This window comes from Mus caroli, unplaced genomic scaffold (assembly GCF_978045245.1).
Source record: "Mus caroli unplaced genomic scaffold, Mus_caroli_1 scaffold_18, whole genome shotgun sequence".
In the NCBI taxonomy this organism is placed as follows: domain Eukaryota; kingdom Metazoa; phylum Chordata; class Mammalia; order Rodentia; family Muridae; genus Mus; species Mus caroli.
Window position 1 is genome coordinate 59,051,963 of NW_028227273.1, and position 20,907 is coordinate 59,072,869.

The window sequence follows — 20,907 nt, forward strand, 5'->3', positions numbered from 1 at the left end:
CAGCCTATCTAACCTGAAGGTCACTCCCCATTGAGTCCCCTACCCTGTGAGGATCCCACAGTCCACTCACTTGTTACCCCAACAGTAGACACAGGGCCAAAACGCTGACCACTGTAGATGCCATACAGGTTCATCTTGTACTTGTGGTCTGGCTCCAGGCCAGAGATGGTGACCTGGTCCTCGTGCCCTGGCACCCGCACCACCTTGGGCTGCCCATCCCCATTCTTGTACTGGATCACGAATTGGTCAAACTGTCCCTCAGGGACTGTCCAAGAGAGGCTCAGGGAGTCAGGGGTGGCATCTGTCACAGTCAGCTCTCCCAGGTGCGGCTTCTTAGGAGGAGGCTCGGTGGTCATGATGGGCTCTGCCTGTGTGGTCGTAGCTTCCTCTTCTGGTTATAGACAAATACATGGACAGGTTATATCCTAGTTCCCACACAAAGGACATTTATAAAATCAAAGCTCTGAGGAGCAGAACTGCACTGGCCACAGTGACATTTCTTTTCTGTGCCTTCTACCCTGCCATTCCTAGCTCCCACCTGGGCTTTCCCTTCCTCCTCAGTCCACCCACACCCATGTGATATCTCCCCTGATCCAACACCTGATGCCTGTAATTGTACCCCATGTGGCCACTGCTCTGTGTCTCCCTCTGCTGGTTCTCCTTGCCATTTCCTTCCTCACCTGATTCATAACTTTGCTCCAGTCTGGGTTGGAACAGCTCCTTAGCAATCTGACCCATCCCTCCCAGACACAATCCTTCCAGATGAGTTAGTTGTTGGAGGTCTCTGGCTGGGAACAACTGACACTTGGTTCCAGAGCATCCAGATCAGGGCATAGGGTTCTTTGTGGAATGAACTAACTGATGCACTGGAATTAAAATCTAACATTGCATCAAAAATAAAATAAAATAAAATAAGCCAGATATGGTGGAGCTCGCCTTTAATCCTAGCACTTGGGAGGCAGAGGCAAAGCCGGTCTCTGAGTTGGAGGCCAGCTGGGTCTACAGAGTGAGTTCTAGGACAGCCTGAGCTACACTGAGAAACCCTGTCTTAAAAATCAAAAATTAAAAAAAAAAAATTAAGTCAATGAAGTGCATTTATAGGTGACAGTGAAACACCAGGCTTTTTGGTATTCTCGTGGGCTGGGTGCACCAGACAAGGACAGAGTCTCTGTAAGGAGTCCTGGGCCAGAGCATGCTCAGCGACAATTCCAAGGTCGCTGCCTCTGCTGTGGGCCTTTCCTGGCAGCCTGCTCCTCAGGATCCTGACTGGATAGCAGGCTCTGGATGCCCTGCTGGGTCTGAGTGGGATTGACAGAAATTGGTGTAGTTGTTTCCTCCCAAATGAAACATCCCCTCTGAGTCTCTCTCAGGAAAGTCCTGAAGCTTACAGGATTTACAAAGCCTCAGCATGGTTATGGAAGCATAACAATTGTAACTATCTGGCAGGTGCAAGCTGCACAGGAACTCCAGGAAAGGGTTTGTGGGGGCTGTAACCTCTGTTGGAGTTAGGTTTGCAGTGATTATCTGTCTTCATTCCGGAATCATCATATTCCTACATTTGACCCCTCTGGGCACGTTGGTTCACTACGCTAGACTTGGGTTGAATTGGTTCTTGGGTCTGTTTTCAGTGCCTCGTGTGGTGTGAATAGATTCAAGTCTCTCCAGGACAGTCAACCAACATAATTGGAGAACATCCAAGTGAGAAACTTGGGATGTCCTTTTTCCTAATTTGGATAAGGTTGATGAATGGTTTACACTACATAAATATAAGCTTGTCTCCAAAACAGTCAACGGACTCGAGGGTGTGTTTCAGTTCTGAAAAGGAACACATAGGAAAGATGGTAAGCAAGCTACGGTGTCAGCTGAGTGACCTCTTCATAGGCAAAGATGTGAAACTGAAACTCAGCTGCCTTCTCTGAAAGAACTTGCCCACACAAGGGAGGAATTGCAATGCTCTGTGCTCATGAGTCTCTGGCTTGGGTCAGGGGAAGTAGAGAAAAGAAGACAAGATGGAGGCATTGCTGACTGTCTCTTACAGCTGGCAGGATGCAAGACAAAGAGAGTGCAGATTGGACCCATGATAAAGAGCCTAGCCTAGGATACAAAATCTCAGATCCCCTGGGAGGAACTAGATGATTAAGGGCCAGGGAAGGGTGGAAGACAACAGACCTTAGGTCTGACCTCTGTGAGTGGTCTCACCATGAAGAGAAGAAGAGAATCTGTGACTCAGTATGCAGACAGGGCATTCATTAGTAATGACTGAGTCCAGTCAGCACATGAACAGCTTGGGAAAGACTTTTAAACTGAAAGCTTCCAACAGCCCTGCTTTGTGTGGCTGGGGAACAGAGGCAGATGGGATTAATCTGAGTGGAGATGGAGAAACAGCATCATAGCAGCCCATCCCACCCCGAGACAAAAGCTTCATAACTGAAGGCAAAACAGGGAAAATGTCTCACAGGAGCCAACAGGGACACTTAGTCCCCATAAATACCAGGGCCTTGGAGGCAACAGAATGGAGAAGGTGTTGCTGGAAGAAACCAGGAGTAAGAGAAGCAACACTGATACCCAGCTCATCAAGTCAGATAAAAGTGTGTTCCCAGGAGAGCTAAGAAAGAGACCTGCAGCCAGATGTCTTCAATCGCAGTGCTCAAGGAGCATAGGCAGGTGGATCTCTGCGAGTTTGGGGCTAGTCTGTTCTATATTGCAAACTCTAGGTCAGCCAGAGCTACACAGTGTTTTAGTGCCTTGTGGGGACCCAGGATGGGATGTGGTTTTCCTGAGTCAGAGTCTCTGGGAACTCAGAATGACTCTGAACAGTATGTAAACGATTTTATAAAACACAGAAGCAGTTGAGAGGGAATGAGAGAAAGAAAAGGAAGACCAAAGATCTGTTCCGGTCACTCAAAAGAAAATGTGCGGATATTAGTGTACAGACAATTCCTACGGGGAAAGTGAACAGAAAGCCAAATGCTGCACTAGTGAGTGAATTCATGACAGGTTTTACTCCCAAGCAGCAGTCCACAGAAGATGGATGATGAATGGTGTAGGTTAAACTTAGGGGCTGGAGAGATGACACAATGGTTAAGAGCACTGACTGCTCTTCCAGAGGTCCTGAGTTCAATTCCCAACAACCACATGGTGACTCACAACCATCTGTAAATGGGATCTGATACCCTCTTCTGTTGTGTCTAGAGACAGCTACAGTATACTCGCATCAAATAAATAAATGAACCTTCAAAACGAAACACACAAAAAAACAAACAACCCCCCCAAAACCCATTAAACGAACAAACAAATTACATTAGCCCATGTTGTTGATGGCCAGGAGCTTGTCAGAACTGGGTACGTAGTCCAGTTGAAGGCATGGTAGGTTGGAGTACAACTATGGGCCTGAGTTGGTCCTCCAATACCATCAAGAGCAGAGATACACACTGGTCTTAAAGCAACAGTATCTTGGGATGAGGAGGACAGTGTATGGAAGAGGTCTGTGTGCTACGCAAGGCCAAGCAGGATGATACACCTATATGTACTTAACATAGCTCTCTTGGTCACGACAAGTGAAAACGATCAGATCATTTTGTACTGTGTTGAGCTTTGGCAATGTTTCCTTACCAGCACCTTTGCTGCTGGGTTCCCCAAGATCAATCTGCATTCATTCGGATGCTCAACAAGGGATCTTCACAGCACTCTCCCAAGGCTGTCCTTACATCCTGCTTTTTGTCATGGGATCCCTCATTGTTATTCAGTCCACCTCTATTAAAGCACTGGGTTACATAGATAACATCATGCCCATCTCTGAATGTTTTCGAATATCTAGAAAGTCGTCTGAAGTACAGGAAGGTCAAAAGTTCAAGAGCCTAGGGATGATGCCCTCCATCAATGGGAAAGGGGATATCCAGAAGCTATAAGGTTGGTGAATGGAAATCCAACAGGAGGATCGATCAGGCTACCTTCTTATGAGGTTGAGGTTAAGAACACCCCAAAGCTAAGGCTGTTGGTTACAACATTAAATTAGATAGACATCTCTATCACCTAAGACCCTGCACACTTGCTGCAGAACATGGAGAACCAGATGGACACTGGACTGGAAGGTCCCTTCTTGCTGGTCTGCATTTATATTACAAACAGGCCCCATGAAGGGCGCTTTTGGAAAATTCTCACCAACAGTCTTGCTTGTCTGTGACCCCTGAATTCTGCAGAGCCACTCATGCAGGCCCAACTAGCACAATAGAGGCATGGATTTTATGGGGACAACATAATTAGGTCTGTGCCACGGGAGGGAATTTACATCTCATACTGTAAACCAAGGGGGAAGCCTGTGGCTGGAGAAGACATAGGCCCTGATGGGGAGACAGGAGCTGCTGTTTTATTAAATGGATATAATATACCTATGCAATGGCTTTCTAAAATCTGTCTGCATCTACATGATCACAGCAGCTAGCAATGTCAATTAATCATGGAAGGAAACATCTCTTGCAATTAGAGGTAGACTGTAGGGACTCAACTGGTGAAATTACTGAAACAAAATGACAGTTGCTGTGTCTTATACTCAGCAATAGATGGAAGAAAATAATGAAGCATTTCTATCGCCTCCTTCCAAGGTTCAGGGAACACTACAGAAAAGTGGTGTGTGGATGTGCGTGTGTGAAAGCCAGAGGAAGGATGACAGCATTGTGTAGCTATTTCCTCAGAACTGAAGCATTCCCTATCAGAGAAAAGCTCGTTAGAATTCAGGAAGTAAGCCGGGCGTGGTGGCGCACGCCTTTAATCCCAGCACTCGGGAGGCAGAGGCAGGCGGATTTCTGAGTTCGAGGCCAGCCTGGTCTACAAAGTGAGTGCCAGGACAGCCAGGGCTACACAGAGAAACCCTGTCTCGAAAAGCCAAAAAAAAAAAAAAAAAAAAGAATTCAGGAAGTAGTCTGCCGTGGTGGTGTGTGCCTTTAATTCTAGTACTTGAGAGGCAGAGGCAGTCAGATCTCTGAGTTCCAAGTAAAGCTTGTCTACATAGTGAGTTCCAGGACAGCCATGGCTATGTAGAGAGGCCTTTTCTCAAAAACAAATCACAGCAAAATATTCAGAAAGTAAACAAAAGCTTACTCAAGAAGTAAAGAAAACTCACAAGTCTCAGGAAGCTCCTGAAACTTACAAAACTCAGAGTCTGTCCCAATACTAGCTAAACAGTAGCAATTACTTTCAGGAGAGTTGGAGAAAGCTCCAAGGATGGCTCTTTTCTGAGTGATTATTCATGAGGAGGTTGGCTTTTATGTAATACACCTGCATTTGGGTCACCCATATTTTCTGCAAGTAACCCTTCACCCATACTCTTAAAGTAATCTACTAATTCAGATGTCAGACTTGTGTGGAATATCTTGTTAGTTGTCAGTATCCTATCTAGATATGTATCCCTAGGGAAATTGAAGCGCTCACACAGTCTTGCTGCTGTGAGAATAAGTGTTACCACAAAGATGGTAGAAAAGGGAATAAAAATGGGTCATCATTGGGGCCAAGAATTGGCTCAGGAGTTAAGAGCGCTTGTTGGTCTTGCAAAGGACCTGGGTTCAATTCCCAGCACCCATATGGAGGCTCCCCACTTCCTCAAGCACACATATGTGGTGCACAGACATATGTTCAGGCAAAGCACTCATATGAATAAAAGAAATCGTATCATTCCAAACAGACCTATCTGACAGTCACTCACCAGTCACACCCACAGTGGACACGGGACCCACACGACGTCCCTCATGGAGCCCATACAGGTTCATCTTATACTTGCGCCCAGGATCCAGGTCTCTCACGATGACCTCCCTCTCCTGGCCTCCAACACGCATCACCTGGGGTCGCCCACTACTGTCCTTGTACTGGAGAGTGAAGGAGTCAAACTCTCCCTTGGGGATGGTCCAGGAGAGGATCAGGGAGTCTGGGGATGATCCTGTCACTGTCAGCTCTCCAAGGAGCGGCTCCTCGGTGGGTTCTGGGGCCTCTGTGGGCTCTGGGGCCTCTGTGCTGGGCTCTGGGCTTGGGGGCACTTCCTCTGCAACTGAGAAGGAGACAGAGGGGGTGAGGCAGAATCCCTAATATTCCCCAGCTCCTATGTTCCTGCTGTGGGGACCTGGACAGCCCCCAGCACAGCAAAGGTCTGTATGGCCATGTTGTCCAGGGAGACCAGCCAGCACCAGGGGAGCCACCACTGTCTTAGTCACAACAGGCTTGTGGTATTGAATAGTTCTTGGTCACTGATTCCTTACCTACTAGTCACTGTCCACTCACCTGTCACTCCAACAACAGACACGGGACCCACACGCTGGCCACTGTGGATGCCATACAAGTTCATCTTGTACTTGTGGTCTGGCTCCAGGCCAGAGATGATGACCTGGTCCTCGTGCCCTGGCACCCGTACCACCTTGGGCTGCCCATCCCCGTTCTTGTACTGGATCACAAATTGATCAAACTGTCCCTCGGGGACCGTCCAGGAGAGGCTCAGGGAGTCAGGAGTGGCATCTGTCACAGTCAGCTCTCCCAGTTGCGGCTTCTTAGGAGGGGGCTCAGGAGTTGTGGTGGGTACCACCTGAGTGGTCAGAGCTTCCTCCTCTGGAGCTGGACACATACAGGAACAAGTTAGGTCTTTCTTGTCCTCAGTCTCTACATAAAGGACATTTATAAAAACAGAGTCGTGTGTGTGGCACCACAGGCTATTAGCCCCAGCACTAGACAGAAGTAGGCTGATATTTGTGAGTTCAAAGCCAACCTGATCTGTGTAATGAATTTCAGGCCAGTCACCACCACAAAATGTAGCTGTCCTGAGATGGCTCTCCCTGCCATCTCCCTCCTCACTAGGCTCAGGTCTTTGTCCCCATTCTGAAAGTGGACCTGCCCCAACTTAGCTGCCACCAGACTTGGAATGTTCCAGACTTTTTCTAAACCCCTCCTGGCTGCCTCATTCACCAGTCCAGAACACCCTCGTGCGTGGGAGCACTCGGGCTATATGAGAGCACTCAGGCTGGATGGGATTACTGAGGCTGGATGGGAGCACAGCACATCTCCCACACTTAGCCCTCCTGCCTTTAGACTACCTTCTTTCCTTGCCCCTACTTGACTTGCTACACCTTGTAGCCCAAGCTTTGCATCTTTGATGCCAGATGCCAGCATTTAGCACAGAACCCAGGGCTTCCCAGGATATCCCGACTGTGTCTTAAGATCTCAGAGGCTGTCACACAAAATCTTGTTCTTTCTGGACCATGCTTTTATAGCCTGCTGCTCTCTGCACTAGTTTGGACTCACTTTTTCTAAAGCTCCTCCTGACCTCATGCCTATTAGACTTCAGTCTCACTGGTTCTCTGTGAGCAGGCTGGTTTTGGGTGACCCTTCCAGGTCCTTTCTTGTCCCTAGTCTTCCCTATCACAAGCTCATGTTTGATGTGACTATAATAAACCCATTGCTCAGGAACCTGGCAGTCTCCCAGGCTCAAGGCTCCTCATTAGATGCAGTCTGCACCTGGATCCATCACCTGTAACTTTGCTGATACACAGGAGGGGTGTACAGTTAAGTAAGAGTGTATCCCAGCACCTCCTTCACTGTTTCCATGGAGACAGAGCCTCTGTGAGGACTCCTGGGTCACATATTCCCAGGGAGTGCCAACATCTCTGTTGTCTGAAGCTGGGCTATTCAAAGCTCAACTGTGCACTGGCCTCACAGTCAGGATCATCTGTCCCTCAGATGCTACTCATTAAATGACTGGTCTCTAAGGTGACAGGCAGAAGCAAGGTCCCTTAAGAGGTGTGGCCTGGTAGACATTCCCCAGGTTGCTAAGGATGTGCCATTGAAAAGGACAGGGAGACTGAGCTTCCTGGTTTTCTCCAGTCTGCTTTGAGGTGTTTGCTAATCCATGACAGGTTCTGAACGAGCAAGGCCAGCCCATCAAAACCCGGGTCAAAGCAAAACTTCTCTCAGTTGATTATGTCCAGTACTATCACTAGAATGAGGCTGACAGAGTAGCTTGATAGGAATGCAGATAGACTCTAGGTGGACTGGTTACATCTGACCTGCTCTGTGGTGTGACCCAGGCACAAGGAAGTGCTTGCTAAGAACAAATGCTTCCAGGTAGCTGGTGACAAGGGGACAGCTTCTTAGTCCATGCTGGATGTACCCATGATGGACAGAGCAGGGCTCAAGGCCCCAAATGGACCCATACAGGTACATTCTGAACTTGTGACTGGGGCTCCAGTTTCCCCACAGTCCTCCTGGCCTCCAGGTTGTACCTCTGAGGCTGCCCATCCCTAGCCTTGTAGAGTCAAAGTGGCTGTCCTGGGGAGTCTGGGGAGTAGTGATACTGTGTTTACTGAATCCTCCAGGAGTGGCTTCTCTGGGGGTTCTGCACAGGGATCTCCTTCTCAGGGTCCTACGACTTGAGAGAATTGGGTCCCCAAAGTACACCCAGTAGCTAAAGTAGAAGGCTTGGGGACTCAGGTGGCCTCAAAGCGGCCATCTGGTCACTGGAGGCTGGAGAGGATGGAGCTATCCTTGCCGCTCCGTCTGATAGTCAGACTGCCTGTTTCTAGATCCTCAGGAGGCAACTGGAGCGTGTGTGTCAGGAGCCAAAGCACTGCTCATTTCCTTTGACCCAATAGTCTCAGTTCTGGGCATTTATCCTAAGAAAATTATTAAAAGCAGGGGAAAGTTACACCATGGAAGAATTCATAACAAGATTCTTCATGACAGCAAAATGTGTCAGGACCCAAATGACCCACAATGGATGACTGGTTTTCCTACAGGCCTTTCACCAGAAAGCATCAAATGACCATTAAAATGGTGATTAGTGAAGACTGTGTGGTCACAAGGTAAATGACTAGCATCCAACTGGCCCCCAGAAAGTAAGAGACAACTGCTAGGGAGCACAGCCAGCTGCTTGGGAGTACAGCCAGCTGCTTGGGAGCACAGCCAGCTGCTTGGGAGCACTGAGGCTGCATGGGAGCCCTGAGGCTGTGTGGGAGCCCTGAGGCTGTGTGGGAGCACTCAGGCTGTATGGGAGCACAGCCAGGTGCATGGAAGCACTGAGTCTGTATGGAAGCACAGCCAGCTGCATGGGAGCACTCAGACTGTATGGGAGCACTGAGGCTGTATGGGATCACTTAGGCTGTGTGGGAGCATTCAGGCTGCGGAATTAGTGTGCAGCCTGAGAGTGCAGAGCAGGAAGCTCGCTTACAGCTTACACCTCAGCTTCTGTGGGTTTGGTGGTGGTAGTGTGTGTGCCAGGAATGGAGTCCAGGGCTTCATGGGATAGTCAAGCACTCACAGTTGCTAATGGTGGTTACTGCTCAAATGCTAGATTGAGCCTCTCACTGCTGGTTTTCAAGCTTTGCATATCCTGTCATGTCCCTCACAGTATGAAAATACAGGCTTGAAAAGAGACTATTGAATCGTATCAGTAAGTGGAAGGGGGATGGGAACGGACAGTGAAGGAGGTGGGAAAATGGGCAAAGGACACGGGGGAGGGGGATATGGGAAAGCAGGAGACATGTGTCCCTTATGGGCCACTCTTCTTTCTGTGAGTTGAGAATGGCGTTATGAGGAATGACAAGACTTAAAGAGACAGGATCCTGAGCCAAGGGTAAGAAGGAACAGTTTACCCCCAGTTGCAAACTCTAGCTTCCCCATGCCCCACAAGCCTGCTGCAGTCTGCTGAGAGCAAAGGCGAAAACAAGACCTGTCAAGCCAGGGGCTGTGAGATATGACTCCTCTACCTATATGGTCACAGGCACAGAGAGCCACAGGCTGCCTGCTCTGTGGCTGAGCAGCCTGACCTGCCCCACACAGTGATCTGCTCTGAACATCTCCGGGAAAGCAGGCTGTGTGACAATGACCCAGGGACCCAAGTGCGCATTGTGATTTGCTCCCTCGCTGCTTAGGGACTGGCAAATTTAATTTTCTCAGAATTAGAAATGAACCGCGTTGCCAGGGTGACAGGAAGACAGATGGGGTGCTAAGGAAGAGACACTGCATTTTTCTGTTTTTCTGTGATTATAAAAGGAATGCGTGGAGGGGAAGGAGAAATGCTTGCCATGTTGGAACATTTGCACAGTGCAGAACAGACGAAACCAGAATAAAGGCAGCCCAGCAGTGCCCAGAACAACACCGCATTCTGTCTCACAAAGCACTGCCATGGGCGCTGTGGGCCGCGCTCCCTTCCTCTGGCTCTCCACAGTGTGGTGCTTGCTGGCTGGTTGTGATTAGCACCCTTACAGGACTCTTGGCCTGTGGTCCCTCTTCTCTCTCTCCTCTTGCTTTTTACTTTTGGACTCACACTTTCAGAAGTGCAGGCCCACTACAGTGGGGAAGAGGGTATGGAGGAGGGTGGGGAGGAGGGTGCAGTGGAACAGAGCAGCTCACATCATGGCTGCGGCCAGGAGGAGAGAAAAGAAATCCAGGAGAGTCCAGGCCAAGAGACAGGTCCTAGAAAATGTCCCCAGCGAGTACTTTCCCCGCCAAGTGCCCATTCTACTTCCCATTAGCACCTAACAATGCCACAGAGCACAGGTCCATCAAGGTACTGAAGTGGTGTGTGAGTGTGTGTGAGAGTGTGTATGAGACTGTGTGTGTGTACATATGTGAGTTTGTGTGCACATGTGTGACTGTGCATATGTGTGTACATATGTGTGAGTGTGGGCATGGGTGTGCATGTGTGTACGTATGTGTGTGTGTGTGTGATTATGTGTGCATGTGTGTCTGTGTTCACAACAGAGTGAGGCAGAGACAGCTGGTGAACAAAGTCCAAGGCTGTGAAGGGGAATTCAATCTTAGCCTTGTGGGATAGGGAAAACAATGGAGAAGGTGACCACACACCCCTGAGGAAGGAGATACTCTAAAGCCCCACCTCACACTCACCTGTCACACCTATGGTGGACACGGGGCCCACGCGACGCCCCTCATGGAGCCCATACAGGTTCATCTTGTACTTGCGCCCAGGATCCAGGTCTCTCACAATGACCTCCCTCTCCTGGCCTCCAACACGCATCACCTGGGGCTGCCCATCACTGTCCTTGTACTGGACAGTGAAGGAGTCAAAGTCTCCCTTGGGGATGGTCCAGGAGAGGCTTAGGGAGTCTGGGGACGATCCTGTCACTGTCAGCTCTCCCAGGCGTGGCTCCTCGGTGGGCTCTGAGGCCTCTGTGGGCTCTGGGGTCTCTGTCCTGGGCTCTGCGGGGCTAGGGGGCACTTCCTCTGCAGCTGAGAAAGAGACAGAGAAGTGAGCAGGGTTCTGTGTCCTCAGGTCTTGGGAAGGAGGCAGAAACCATAGCTACCAGGTAACCTGGATGGCTACCAGCACAATAAAACCATCCATTTTCCTGTTGCCTAGGAGAAGGGGCCAGCTCTAGAGGAAAGGAAGTGGGCCACAGACTTGTCCATGACCCTCATCCAAGTCCCTCATCCCCACTCATGTTATCAAGGAGCTAAGGTCACCTCCTCTTGAGTTTTACCTGAGTTTTCCATTGTCCACTCACCCGTCACCCCAACAACAGACACGGGGCCCACACGCTGGCCACTGTAGATGCCATACAGGTTCATCTTGTACTTGTGGTCTGGCTCCAGGCCAGAGATGGTGACCTGGTCCTCGTGCCCTGGCACCCGCACCACCTTGGGTTGCCCATCCCCATTCTTGTACTGGATCACGAATTGGTCAAACTGTCCCTCGGGGACTGTCCAGGAGAGGCTCAGGGAGTCAGGGGTGGCATCTGTCACAGTCAGCTCCTCCAGGTGAGGTTTCAGGGAAGGGGCATCAGTAGGCTCCTCTATGGGGTCTGTAGAAGATATAAAACAGAATCTTTGCTGTTTGTGGAAGGAATTCCCAAGTCCCAACTCTCTTAAATATGGGTCAGAAGGAGGCTGTGTCTAGGCCTGGTCATGTTCTCTTCCTGTTTATAATCACCAGGGCTTCTCCACGGTCTTCTTGAGAAATCAGACAGGTCAGGTCACCTTGGCTCTCAAGGCCTTGGCATATCATAGCTCAGCCTTCCTTTAAGCTATTTTATTTTATTTTATTTTATTTTATTTTTTAAGGCTGGGCTTCACATAAGCCAAGGTGGCCTTCTGCTGAAGAGATACAAAATAGGCTTAACTCCTGATCTTCCTGCTCTCTATGCCCTGCAAGGGCAAGGATAATGGGTGTGTGTCACTATGCCTAGCCAGATCAAAAGCTTCTTTGGGGGGTGTCAGAACAAAAGTCCTGAAATTAGACTGTGGGGGTCCATGCTAGGTAAGTGTGCAAGTGTGTTACTGGTGCACCTCACACAGATTACTTTGATGGCACCTAAGTTGGGTCTAAGTACAGCTGTTAATGAAGAACTTTCCTTCGGGAGAGGAGAGGGCGGGACACAGGCCAGTGAGTATCTGATTGAAGGAGTCACGGACACACTGGCCCCATCACATCCTCTCCCTTGTATACACCTCTGAACTTAAAAATAAAAAAGAAAGCCTTTTTATTAGATTTACTCTTTTTATTTTATGTGATGTGTCTCCTGCCTGTCTGTCCGTGCACCATGTGTGTGCTTGGCACCCTTGGAGGCCAGAAGAGGGCATCAGATCCCCTGGAACTGGAGTTGTAGCTGGTTGTGAGCCAGCTACATGAGAACTGATTCTGAATCCTCTGCAAGACCAAAGAGTCTTGCAGAGTACTCTACATCACTGAGGTCTCACTTTAGCCCCAACCTCTGGAGTCTTAACCAATTATTTGAGGGTGGGATTTGCTGATGGTTCATGGAATTTGTTTTCTCTAGAGTTCCTGTGGGAGAACAAGTCTAAAACATGCCTCAGAGGTGTCAGGACCCAGCAGACTCCTCCAGGCCTGACCTTTTCCTAAGAGGCAGTCCCAGCCCCAGCTTCCATCTGACCTTAGGCATTGGAGGTCAGGGATGAGTTAGAGTCTGAGGAGTTTTGGGGTCCTCAGTCTCTGTTGTAGAAAATACTGAGGGTTCTACTTGCCTGAGAAGTAGAACATATACTCACCAGTCACGCCCACGGTGAACACGGGACCCATGCGACGCCCCTCATGGAGTCCATACAGGTTCATCTTGTACTTGCGCCCAGGATCCAGGTTTCTCACGATGACCTCCCTCTCCTGGCCCCCGATACGCATCACCTGGGGCCGGCCATCACTGTCCTTGTACTGGACAGTGAAGGAGTCAAAGTCTCCCTGGGGGACGGTCCAGGACAGGCTCAGGGAGTCTGGGGACGATCCTGTCACTGTCAGCTCTCCCAGGAGTGGCTCCTCGGTGGGCTCTGGGGCCTCTGTGCTGGGCTCTGTGGGGCTGGGGGGCTCTTCCTCTGCAGCTGAGGAGACAGAGAGGTTAGCAGGGTCTCCAGCAGATGTCCCTGACTCTTGAGAAGGAGAAAGATGCTAAGACTATCGGATGGGTCTGATGTCATTTCAGAGAAGCCCTCTTTGAGTCTGGTGGCCCTGTTTACCTGACCAACATGCTCAAGTTCTTTTTTTTTTTTTTTTTTAGGGGGGGCGGTGACCTGATGCAACCTGAGCAGCTACCAGCACAGCAATGGCTTCTGTGGAACCCCTTGCCCAGGGAGATAGGCCCACCACAGGAGGGACACACAGGCTACAGCCTCAGCTATAGCAGTTTTGTTACTGACCACTTCAATCACTATTGACCAATCAATTCTAGTTCTTTAACCTGAAGGTCACTCCCCATTGAGCCCCCACCCTGTGAGGATCCCACAGTCCACTCACTTGTCACCCCAACAGTAGTCACGGGGCCAAAACGCTGACCACTGTAGATGCCATACAGGTTCATCTTGTACTTGTGGTCTGGCTCCAGGCCAGAGATGGTGACCTGGTCCTCGTGCCCTGGCACCCGCACCACCTTGGGCTGCCCATCCCCGTTCTTGTACTGGATCACGAACTGGTCAAACTGTCCCTCAGGGACCGTCCAGGAGAGGCTCAGGGAGTCAGGGGTGGCATCTGTCACGGTCAGCTCTCCCAGTTGTGGTCTGGGCTCAGGAGTCATGGTGGGTGGCTCTGTGGACTCCTCTTCCTCCTCTTCTTCCTCCCATGGCACTGAACATGACATAAGGAACATGGCCATGGGAACATCGCCACCCTCTGGACCTCTGCAGCTGTTTAGAAGGTCAGAGTTAAGAGTTTCTCTCACTTACCTGTCAGGGCCTCAATTTGAACAGGGCCTACAGGCTGCCCATCATGGAAGCCATATAGGGTTATCAGGTATCTGTGGTTAGATTCCAGGCCAGGAAGGGTAATGTCAGTCTGGTCACCCTCTGTACTGGCCACTCTGAGCTGCCCATCTCTGTCAGTGTACTGGACCTCAAAGGAGTTAAATTCTCCCTCAGTCACCACCCAGGAGAGATGCAGGCTGTGAGGCGTGGCTTCCTCCACTCTCAGCTCCCCAAGGCGGGGCACAGCTGCAGGAGTTGAAGTTGTGGGGACCTCTGTCCAAGCTTCTGTTGTTTCTCTGGGGTCTGGTTCAGAGAGACATGGAGAGAAAATGGCTGCTCTATTGCAGAATTGATAAGTTGAAGAGTGGTGGGGGATAGGAGGAAGAAAGGGTGTGGGGAAGGAGGGAGGGAGGCAGAGGATAGAGGGTTGGCAAAAGCGTTTGAAGTAGAAGATGCTCCAAAATGAGATGCAGAGGCAGGCAAACCCTGGAGGACAAAAGGCACCTCAGTGTCTGCTAGGGCCTGGGGAGGTGAGGGCAAAGAGGACCTCGAAAGCTCCCAGCAGGAATGAAGCCATCCCAGTGGGACCTTGTGCCCGTCCAATGGACCGTCAGACCATTGAAACAAACTCCACCCAGTTCATGTCAAGTTACGCAGGAATCTCATGGGGAGAGGGATAAAGCTTGGTACAGTCAGAGGGGAAACATGTCTTCGGGAAAGAGATTTCACATGACAATGACACTATGACAATTCATCAGCCCACCATGCAGGAGAGCGGAGCTGATGGGTTGGGCCGCCTCTTGCCTGGGGTTGCTTACATATATATGTATATGTACACATATACACATATATGCATATATGTGTATGTGTGTATATTATGTGTGTGCATATATATGTGTATATGTGTGTATGTATATTATGTGTATGCATAATATATATGTGTATACATATATATATATATATACATATATACACGTATACCCATTTAAACCTAAACCTCATGCCTGCCAAGACTTCAAAGATGGACTTGAGGGGTTCACTCTTTGCTCCTCTTCCCAACATGGCCACAGTGAATTAATCACTCTTTTCTTCTTGTCTGTTTCTTTGGCCTACTGATCCTGGATACAGGGGTGAGGGAACTTTCTTGTGCCTCCCTGAGCCATCGTTCTGTGACTTATACATTTGCCAAAGCCCATTTGGTACTATATGTAAATGTTGCCTCGGTAAAGCCTCCCCCAAGAGAAGTGGTCCAGTTAGGTGGCCTGTCACACTCACCGGTCACAGCAACGACTGAAAGGGGACCCATGCGCTTGCTGTCTCGGAGGCCGTAGAGTAGCAGCTTATACCTGCGACCTGGGTCTAGACCAGAGACTCTAACCTCTCTATGGCTTCCGTCCACAGGCACCACCTGGGACTGCCCATCCCTGTCCTTGTACTGGACCACAAAGGAGTCAAACTGGCCCTCGGAGACTGTCCAGGAGAGGTCCACTGAGTTTTGAGTCACACCAGTCACCCGCAGTTCCTCTCCCAGTCGAGGTTTTGTGGGGTGCTTTTCTCCAGTGTGGTCCACAGCATTCGTGGGCTCTGAGATGGAGACAGAGGCAAGACATAGCACAGCTGGTCATGGCTGTGACCTTCAAGGGCAGAGCAGAGAAAGGAGAGGTTGTAGCCTCAGCAATGACTTTCCGCCTTTTGACCTGCCGGGAAGCTCTCACCTGTAATGCCCTCTGCAGTGAGGGGGCCAAAGCGCTTCCTTCCCAGAAGCCCATAGAGGAGGAATCTGTACTTGCGGCCAGCATCGAGGGCCGTGATAGTGGCTGTCCGCTCTTGACCCTTTACTGGCACCACCCTGGGCCCACTTTTGTCCTTGAACTGGATCACAAAAGAGTCAAAGTGGCCCTCGGGGACTGTCCAGGACAGGCGTAGAGAGTCCGTGGTAGGATCCGTCACCCACAGCTCTCCAAGGCGGGGAGGGGCTCCTGGACTGGCGTCATCACGGGTAGCTGACACAGAGAAACGTTCTTGTGTTTATTTTTTTCCAAAAAACTGATTCTTTGACCACCTCCCAGCTCTGGAAAAATCCAGAGTGGCCCAAGTGGTCAGTGCCCCCCACCCCCCAGATATTTCCATTAGCCTCTGGTCCACTCCCTCATCTAGCCAGAGCCTCCTTCACTTGACCCCTGTGGGATGGGTCTTCTGTCCTGACTCAACCCTGTCAACGCTCACCCCAACTTCCCTCATCTTATCCTCGCTGACAAGTGGCTCTCTATCCCTTAGTGACTTTTCTTTCCACAGGGGACATCTCACTGTGATGATTGTCTCTGTCTAGTTTTCTTCTCAGAAGCCCCAGCTGAGGGACCTGACTGGTCCCTGACGAATTCCTAGAGGGTAGAGGCTCATCGTGGGATTCAAACAAGTGGCAGATGCGGGATGCTGGGGTGGGGGGCTAAGTGTGGCCCAATTTCCTGTTTTCTTTCTCATCTGACTCAGAACCTTAACTCCTCAGGAGGCATGGGGGTGACTGCACTAGACATGCTGTGCGGACTAGTGTTGGGGGTAACACATAAGAAAACTCAGAGAAGGAATCCCATGACTGCCAAAGGAGCCAACTTGGGAAAGTGCTGGCCCGCTGCCCTCCTGGACAGCAAAGCCACTGATGGAATTGTTATTGTGAGAGACTTCTGGCAATGGGAAGCCCCAGGGGGTAGAGGAGGGCCTGGACCAGACCCCAAGAAAGGGACCAGCTGGGTAGGTTTTCTCTGGTTTCCATTTTCCCAGGCTCCAAGAACTGGAGAGAGGAAGGTGAGCCTCTCCTGGAGGTGGATGTGGGGCAGAGGGATGGGAGTCAGGATGTGAGCTAGAAAGACAAGCAACCGTCTCAGGCTGGGACAGTCTCATCTGGGGTGATAGGAGGGGGTCCTGGTTAGTTTCATTCCCCGCCAAGAGGCCTCAGATCCCTACAGCCCATCACCCTGTGAAGGCCCAGCATGTAGAACAAACGGAGGGCAGAGAGAAGGTCTGAGAACCCGCCCCTGCTGGGTCTCTAACTGCTATGGACTCGAGTGGGTAAACAGAAAAGATGGCTAGCAGGAAGTTCAAATACTTCAGGGAAGGCCAGGGCCTCAGGTGGGGCTCAAGCCAGATCTCATGTAGTCCTCACCTGTCTTCGCCTCTACAGAGACCTGGCTGCGTCGTTTCCCATTTTGGACCCCAAAGAGCAGGAACTTGTACTTGCGGGAGGGCTCCAGGCCTGGGATGGTGACCTCCCGTAGGTCCGCTGCCACAGACACCACCTGGGGCTGGCCATCCCTGTCCTTGTACTGGACCGTAAAGGAGTCGAATTCACCCTCAGGGACAGTCCACAAGAGGCCCACTGAGTCCGGGGTCACATCTGTCACTGTTAGTTCCCCCAGTCGTGGTTCTGGGAGCAGTTTGGAGGCCTCGGTGGCTGGAGCTGGTGCTGGTGAGAGAGAGTCTAGGATGAGAAGAGAGATCATGTCTAAGCTGCTGGAGGAATGACCTGGCTCTGCCTGTCTTGGGGGCTACCACTGAAGCAGGGGATTTTCCTCTTAATCTTCAGTAGCTGTACCAGTCTGGTGTTCCATGATCAGCATGGTATCAGCAGCACTTAGGAATGTCACTAACAGAAAGGCACGCTTTCCCATGGCCTTAGAGTGATCCAGAAACACCAAAGCGTTGTTTGCATGTGTCAGCTTTATGTGAGCTGACAAAGAAGTCCAGGTATGGCTAAGTCATAAATCAGACAGTAAATTTTTTGATAACGGCATACTGGTCTCTGGTATTCATAACCCGGCTCCAAGGATCTCAAGCCCAAAGATGTTCAATGCCATCATATGGGATGACAGTCTCTGCATATCCTGAAAACTTTAAATCCTCTCCAAGTCACTTGCCATGCCCAAGGCAAGGCAAATACTATGAAACTGGTTGGTAACTACAGATGAACGTGTGTGTGTACGTGTTCGTGTGTGCACATAAGCATGCAGGTATGTGTGCATGTGGTCATGTGTGGGCAAGTAAGCCTGCACATATGTATCCATGTTCATGTGTGTGCAGGTGAGCATGCATGCATGTGTGTGTTCCTGTGTTTGCAGGTAAGCCTGCATGCATGTGTGTGTGTTTACACATAGAGACCTTTGGTGCTATTCCTGAGCAGTTGTCCACCTCATTTTCTTCTGAGACACAGTTCTTCACTGTGTTCTGCAGCCTGCTGTTTAGGCAAGGCTGGCTCACCAGTGAGTCCCAAGGATTCTCCTATTTCTGCCCCCACACCAGCCTCGCCCAGTGCTCGGATTACACCACGCCCAGCACCTTCCATGGGTTCTGAGGGTCTGACTCAGACCCTCGTGTTGTACTAATACCAACCGAGCTATCTCCCTGGTCCCAAGAAAGGATATTTTTTCTTGGTTTGGGTGAAGGCACAAGTCACTAAACGTGACAATCTGACCTCAATTCCTGAGACTCACATGGCAGATGGAAACTGTCTCCCATCAAGCTGTCCTCTGACTTCCTGTCATGCTGTGACCTGCGCACATCTACACGTATGACCATGTGTGCGCGCACACATGTAAAAGGTTATGGTTTTTGTCTATCTTCTGCCTACATCTGCATGTATACCCTAAAGGTGTGGAATGCTGGCTATAGCAGTCTGAGCAGGGCCCTTCACCATCATAGAAATTCTGTTTTCTAGGTGTTAATGCAGCAGTGTTCTGAGCACTGTTAGGGATTCCTCCAGATGCCCAGAAGAGATGAGAGGAAGAGGGAGATGTAGGCAGGAGACCAAGGAGGGGTGGCTTCCCCATGGGAAGCAGTGGAATTGGACCAGAAGGGGCTGTGACTTGGACAGGCACCCAGGACCTCAGAGGGGTTCTGATGCTTGACCCCCGTGAAGGACAGGAACGGGGTGGTGATTGTGCTCAAGTCGAGTTATCAAGAGAAGGGGAGGGAAAACGAAACAGCTGTGCCAAATCAAAGAAAGGAGGGAGAGGGGAGGGATAGAGGGACAGAGGCCAAATGGAAGGCAGGGTCAGGACTGGAGTGCAGATAGGGAAGCCACTGAGGGTGGGAAGGTTCCAGCCTTGGGGAAAAGCCAAAGGTTTGGAGACTTGGATGTCTGTGAGTCTGGAGTGAGGCCTGTAGGGTCACTGACACAGAGACTGAGGGGTGATGGATAAGAGTCCCATGCAAGGCTGGGGCAAGGGTTTTAAGGAAGGGCTATGGATACCCAGGGATGGGGACTGCCTGGCTCTGTCACTCACCTGTCATTGCTGACACGGAGAGGGGGCCCACACGTTGTCTGCCGTGTAGCCCGTAGAAGTTCATTTCGTATATTCTTGCAGGGTCCAAGTCAAGGACAGTGACCTCACGCTGTTCTGCTGTCACTGGTACCTCCCGGGGCTGCCCATCCCTGTCCTGGTACTGGACCACGAAGGAGTCAAACTGTCCCTCAGGAACTAGCCACGAGAGGGTCACGGAATTGGGGGTTACACCAGTCACTGTCAACTCCTCCAGGCGTGGCTCAAGGGAGGTCTTCTCTTCTGGTTGTTTGAGACAGAAATGGTCTGCTAGAAGAGGGTCCTAGGAGTATTGTGCACAAAACTGCATCAAAGAAACACCCATCTGCCAAGAAGATTCACCAGCAACCTGGTGGATGTGGCACCAGCAAGATGGCTCCGCTGGTGTAAAGTCTTTCAAGCAAGACTGAAAACCCAAGTTCCATCCCAGAACCCATGGAAAGAGAGGACCAGACCCACAGCGCTGTCCTATGTACATGTGCCACGACACACACACATCAAATACAAGAGCCACAACATATATGCATATCTGGGTTCACCAAGTCCTTGTTAGCTGTCAGCCTGGGCTTACTGGGAAGGGGTCTACAACAAAGCTGATAGAAGCCCTAGTCCCTGATGATTCACTCTGTCTAGGTCTTCCCAAGGAAGCAAGGTACCAATAGTCCACAGCTCGATAGCTCCTGGACATGGGACAATGGGACTCAGCAGGAAGGGGGAACAGAAGCAGATCCCAGTTCTGACTCACCGGTCATGCCCACAGTGGACACAGGGCCCACACGATGCCCCTCATGGAGTCCATACAGGTTCATCTTGTACTTGCGCCCAGGATCCAGGTCTCTCACGATGACCTGCCTCTCCTGGCCCCCGACATGCATCACCTGGGGCCTCCCATCACTGTTCTTGTACTGGACAGTGAAGGAGTCAAAGTCTCCCTGGGGAACGGTCCAGGAGAGGCTCAGGGAGTCTGGGGACGATCCTGTCACTGTCAGCTCTCCCAGGAGCGGCTCCTCGGTGAGTTCTGGCGCCTCTGTGCTGGGCTCTGTGGGGCTGGGGTGTTCTTCCTCTGCAGCTGAGAAGGAGACAGAGAGGTGAGCAGGGTCCCCAGCACGTGTCCTCAGGCCTTGGGAAGGAGGCCGAAACAATAGCTCCCAGGAAACCTAGGATCAGTTTAGAGCTGCTCCACAAGGAACAGTGTCCCTGGTCATCTGACAGCTGGCCAATATGCCCAAGCTGAGGGGACATAGACAGCCACCAACATAGCCATGGACTCTACAGCCCTCCTGCCCAGAGAGACAGGTCAGCTCAGGGGTGGCGCACATAATAGTCGGCCATAGCTTCAGCCAAAATAGACCTGTGGGTCTGACCAATCCTTGGCCACTGTTTCCTAGTTACTAGTCACCAAAGAACAGCAGGTCCCACA

At 50.7% G+C, this 20,907-nt stretch overlaps 1 protein-coding gene across 3 annotated transcripts in view; it reads right to left on the reverse strand.

Moving 5' to 3' along the window:
- LOC110312587 (tenascin-X) overlaps positions 1 to 20,907 on the reverse strand; it is a 59,339-nt gene that overhangs the window by 11,515 nt on the left and 26,917 nt on the right. For 2 of the 3 annotated variants that reach the window (XM_085833291.1, XM_085833289.1), the window contains 13 exons: positions 20,233 to 20,556; positions 19,452 to 19,730; positions 17,336 to 17,650; positions 15,891 to 16,178; positions 15,451 to 15,759; positions 14,158 to 14,478; positions 13,733 to 14,059; positions 12,997 to 13,320; positions 11,496 to 11,792; positions 10,879 to 11,220; positions 6,268 to 6,594; positions 5,699 to 6,037; positions 71 to 391 (listed from right to left, as the gene is read on the reverse strand). In XM_085833291.1, the coding sequence (XP_085689417.1) occupies positions 71 to 391; positions 5,699 to 6,037; positions 6,268 to 6,594; positions 10,879 to 11,220; positions 11,496 to 11,792; positions 12,997 to 13,320; positions 13,733 to 14,059; positions 14,158 to 14,478; positions 15,451 to 15,759; positions 15,891 to 16,178; positions 17,336 to 17,650; positions 19,452 to 19,730; positions 20,233 to 20,556 (4,113 nt within the window). The remainder of the gene's footprint in view (positions 1 to 70; positions 392 to 5,698; positions 6,038 to 6,267; positions 6,595 to 10,878; positions 11,221 to 11,495; positions 11,793 to 12,996; positions 13,321 to 13,732; positions 14,060 to 14,157; positions 14,479 to 15,450; positions 15,760 to 15,890; positions 16,179 to 17,335; positions 17,651 to 19,451; positions 19,731 to 20,232; positions 20,557 to 20,907) is intronic. The other variant, XM_085833290.1, reaches the window with a different exon arrangement.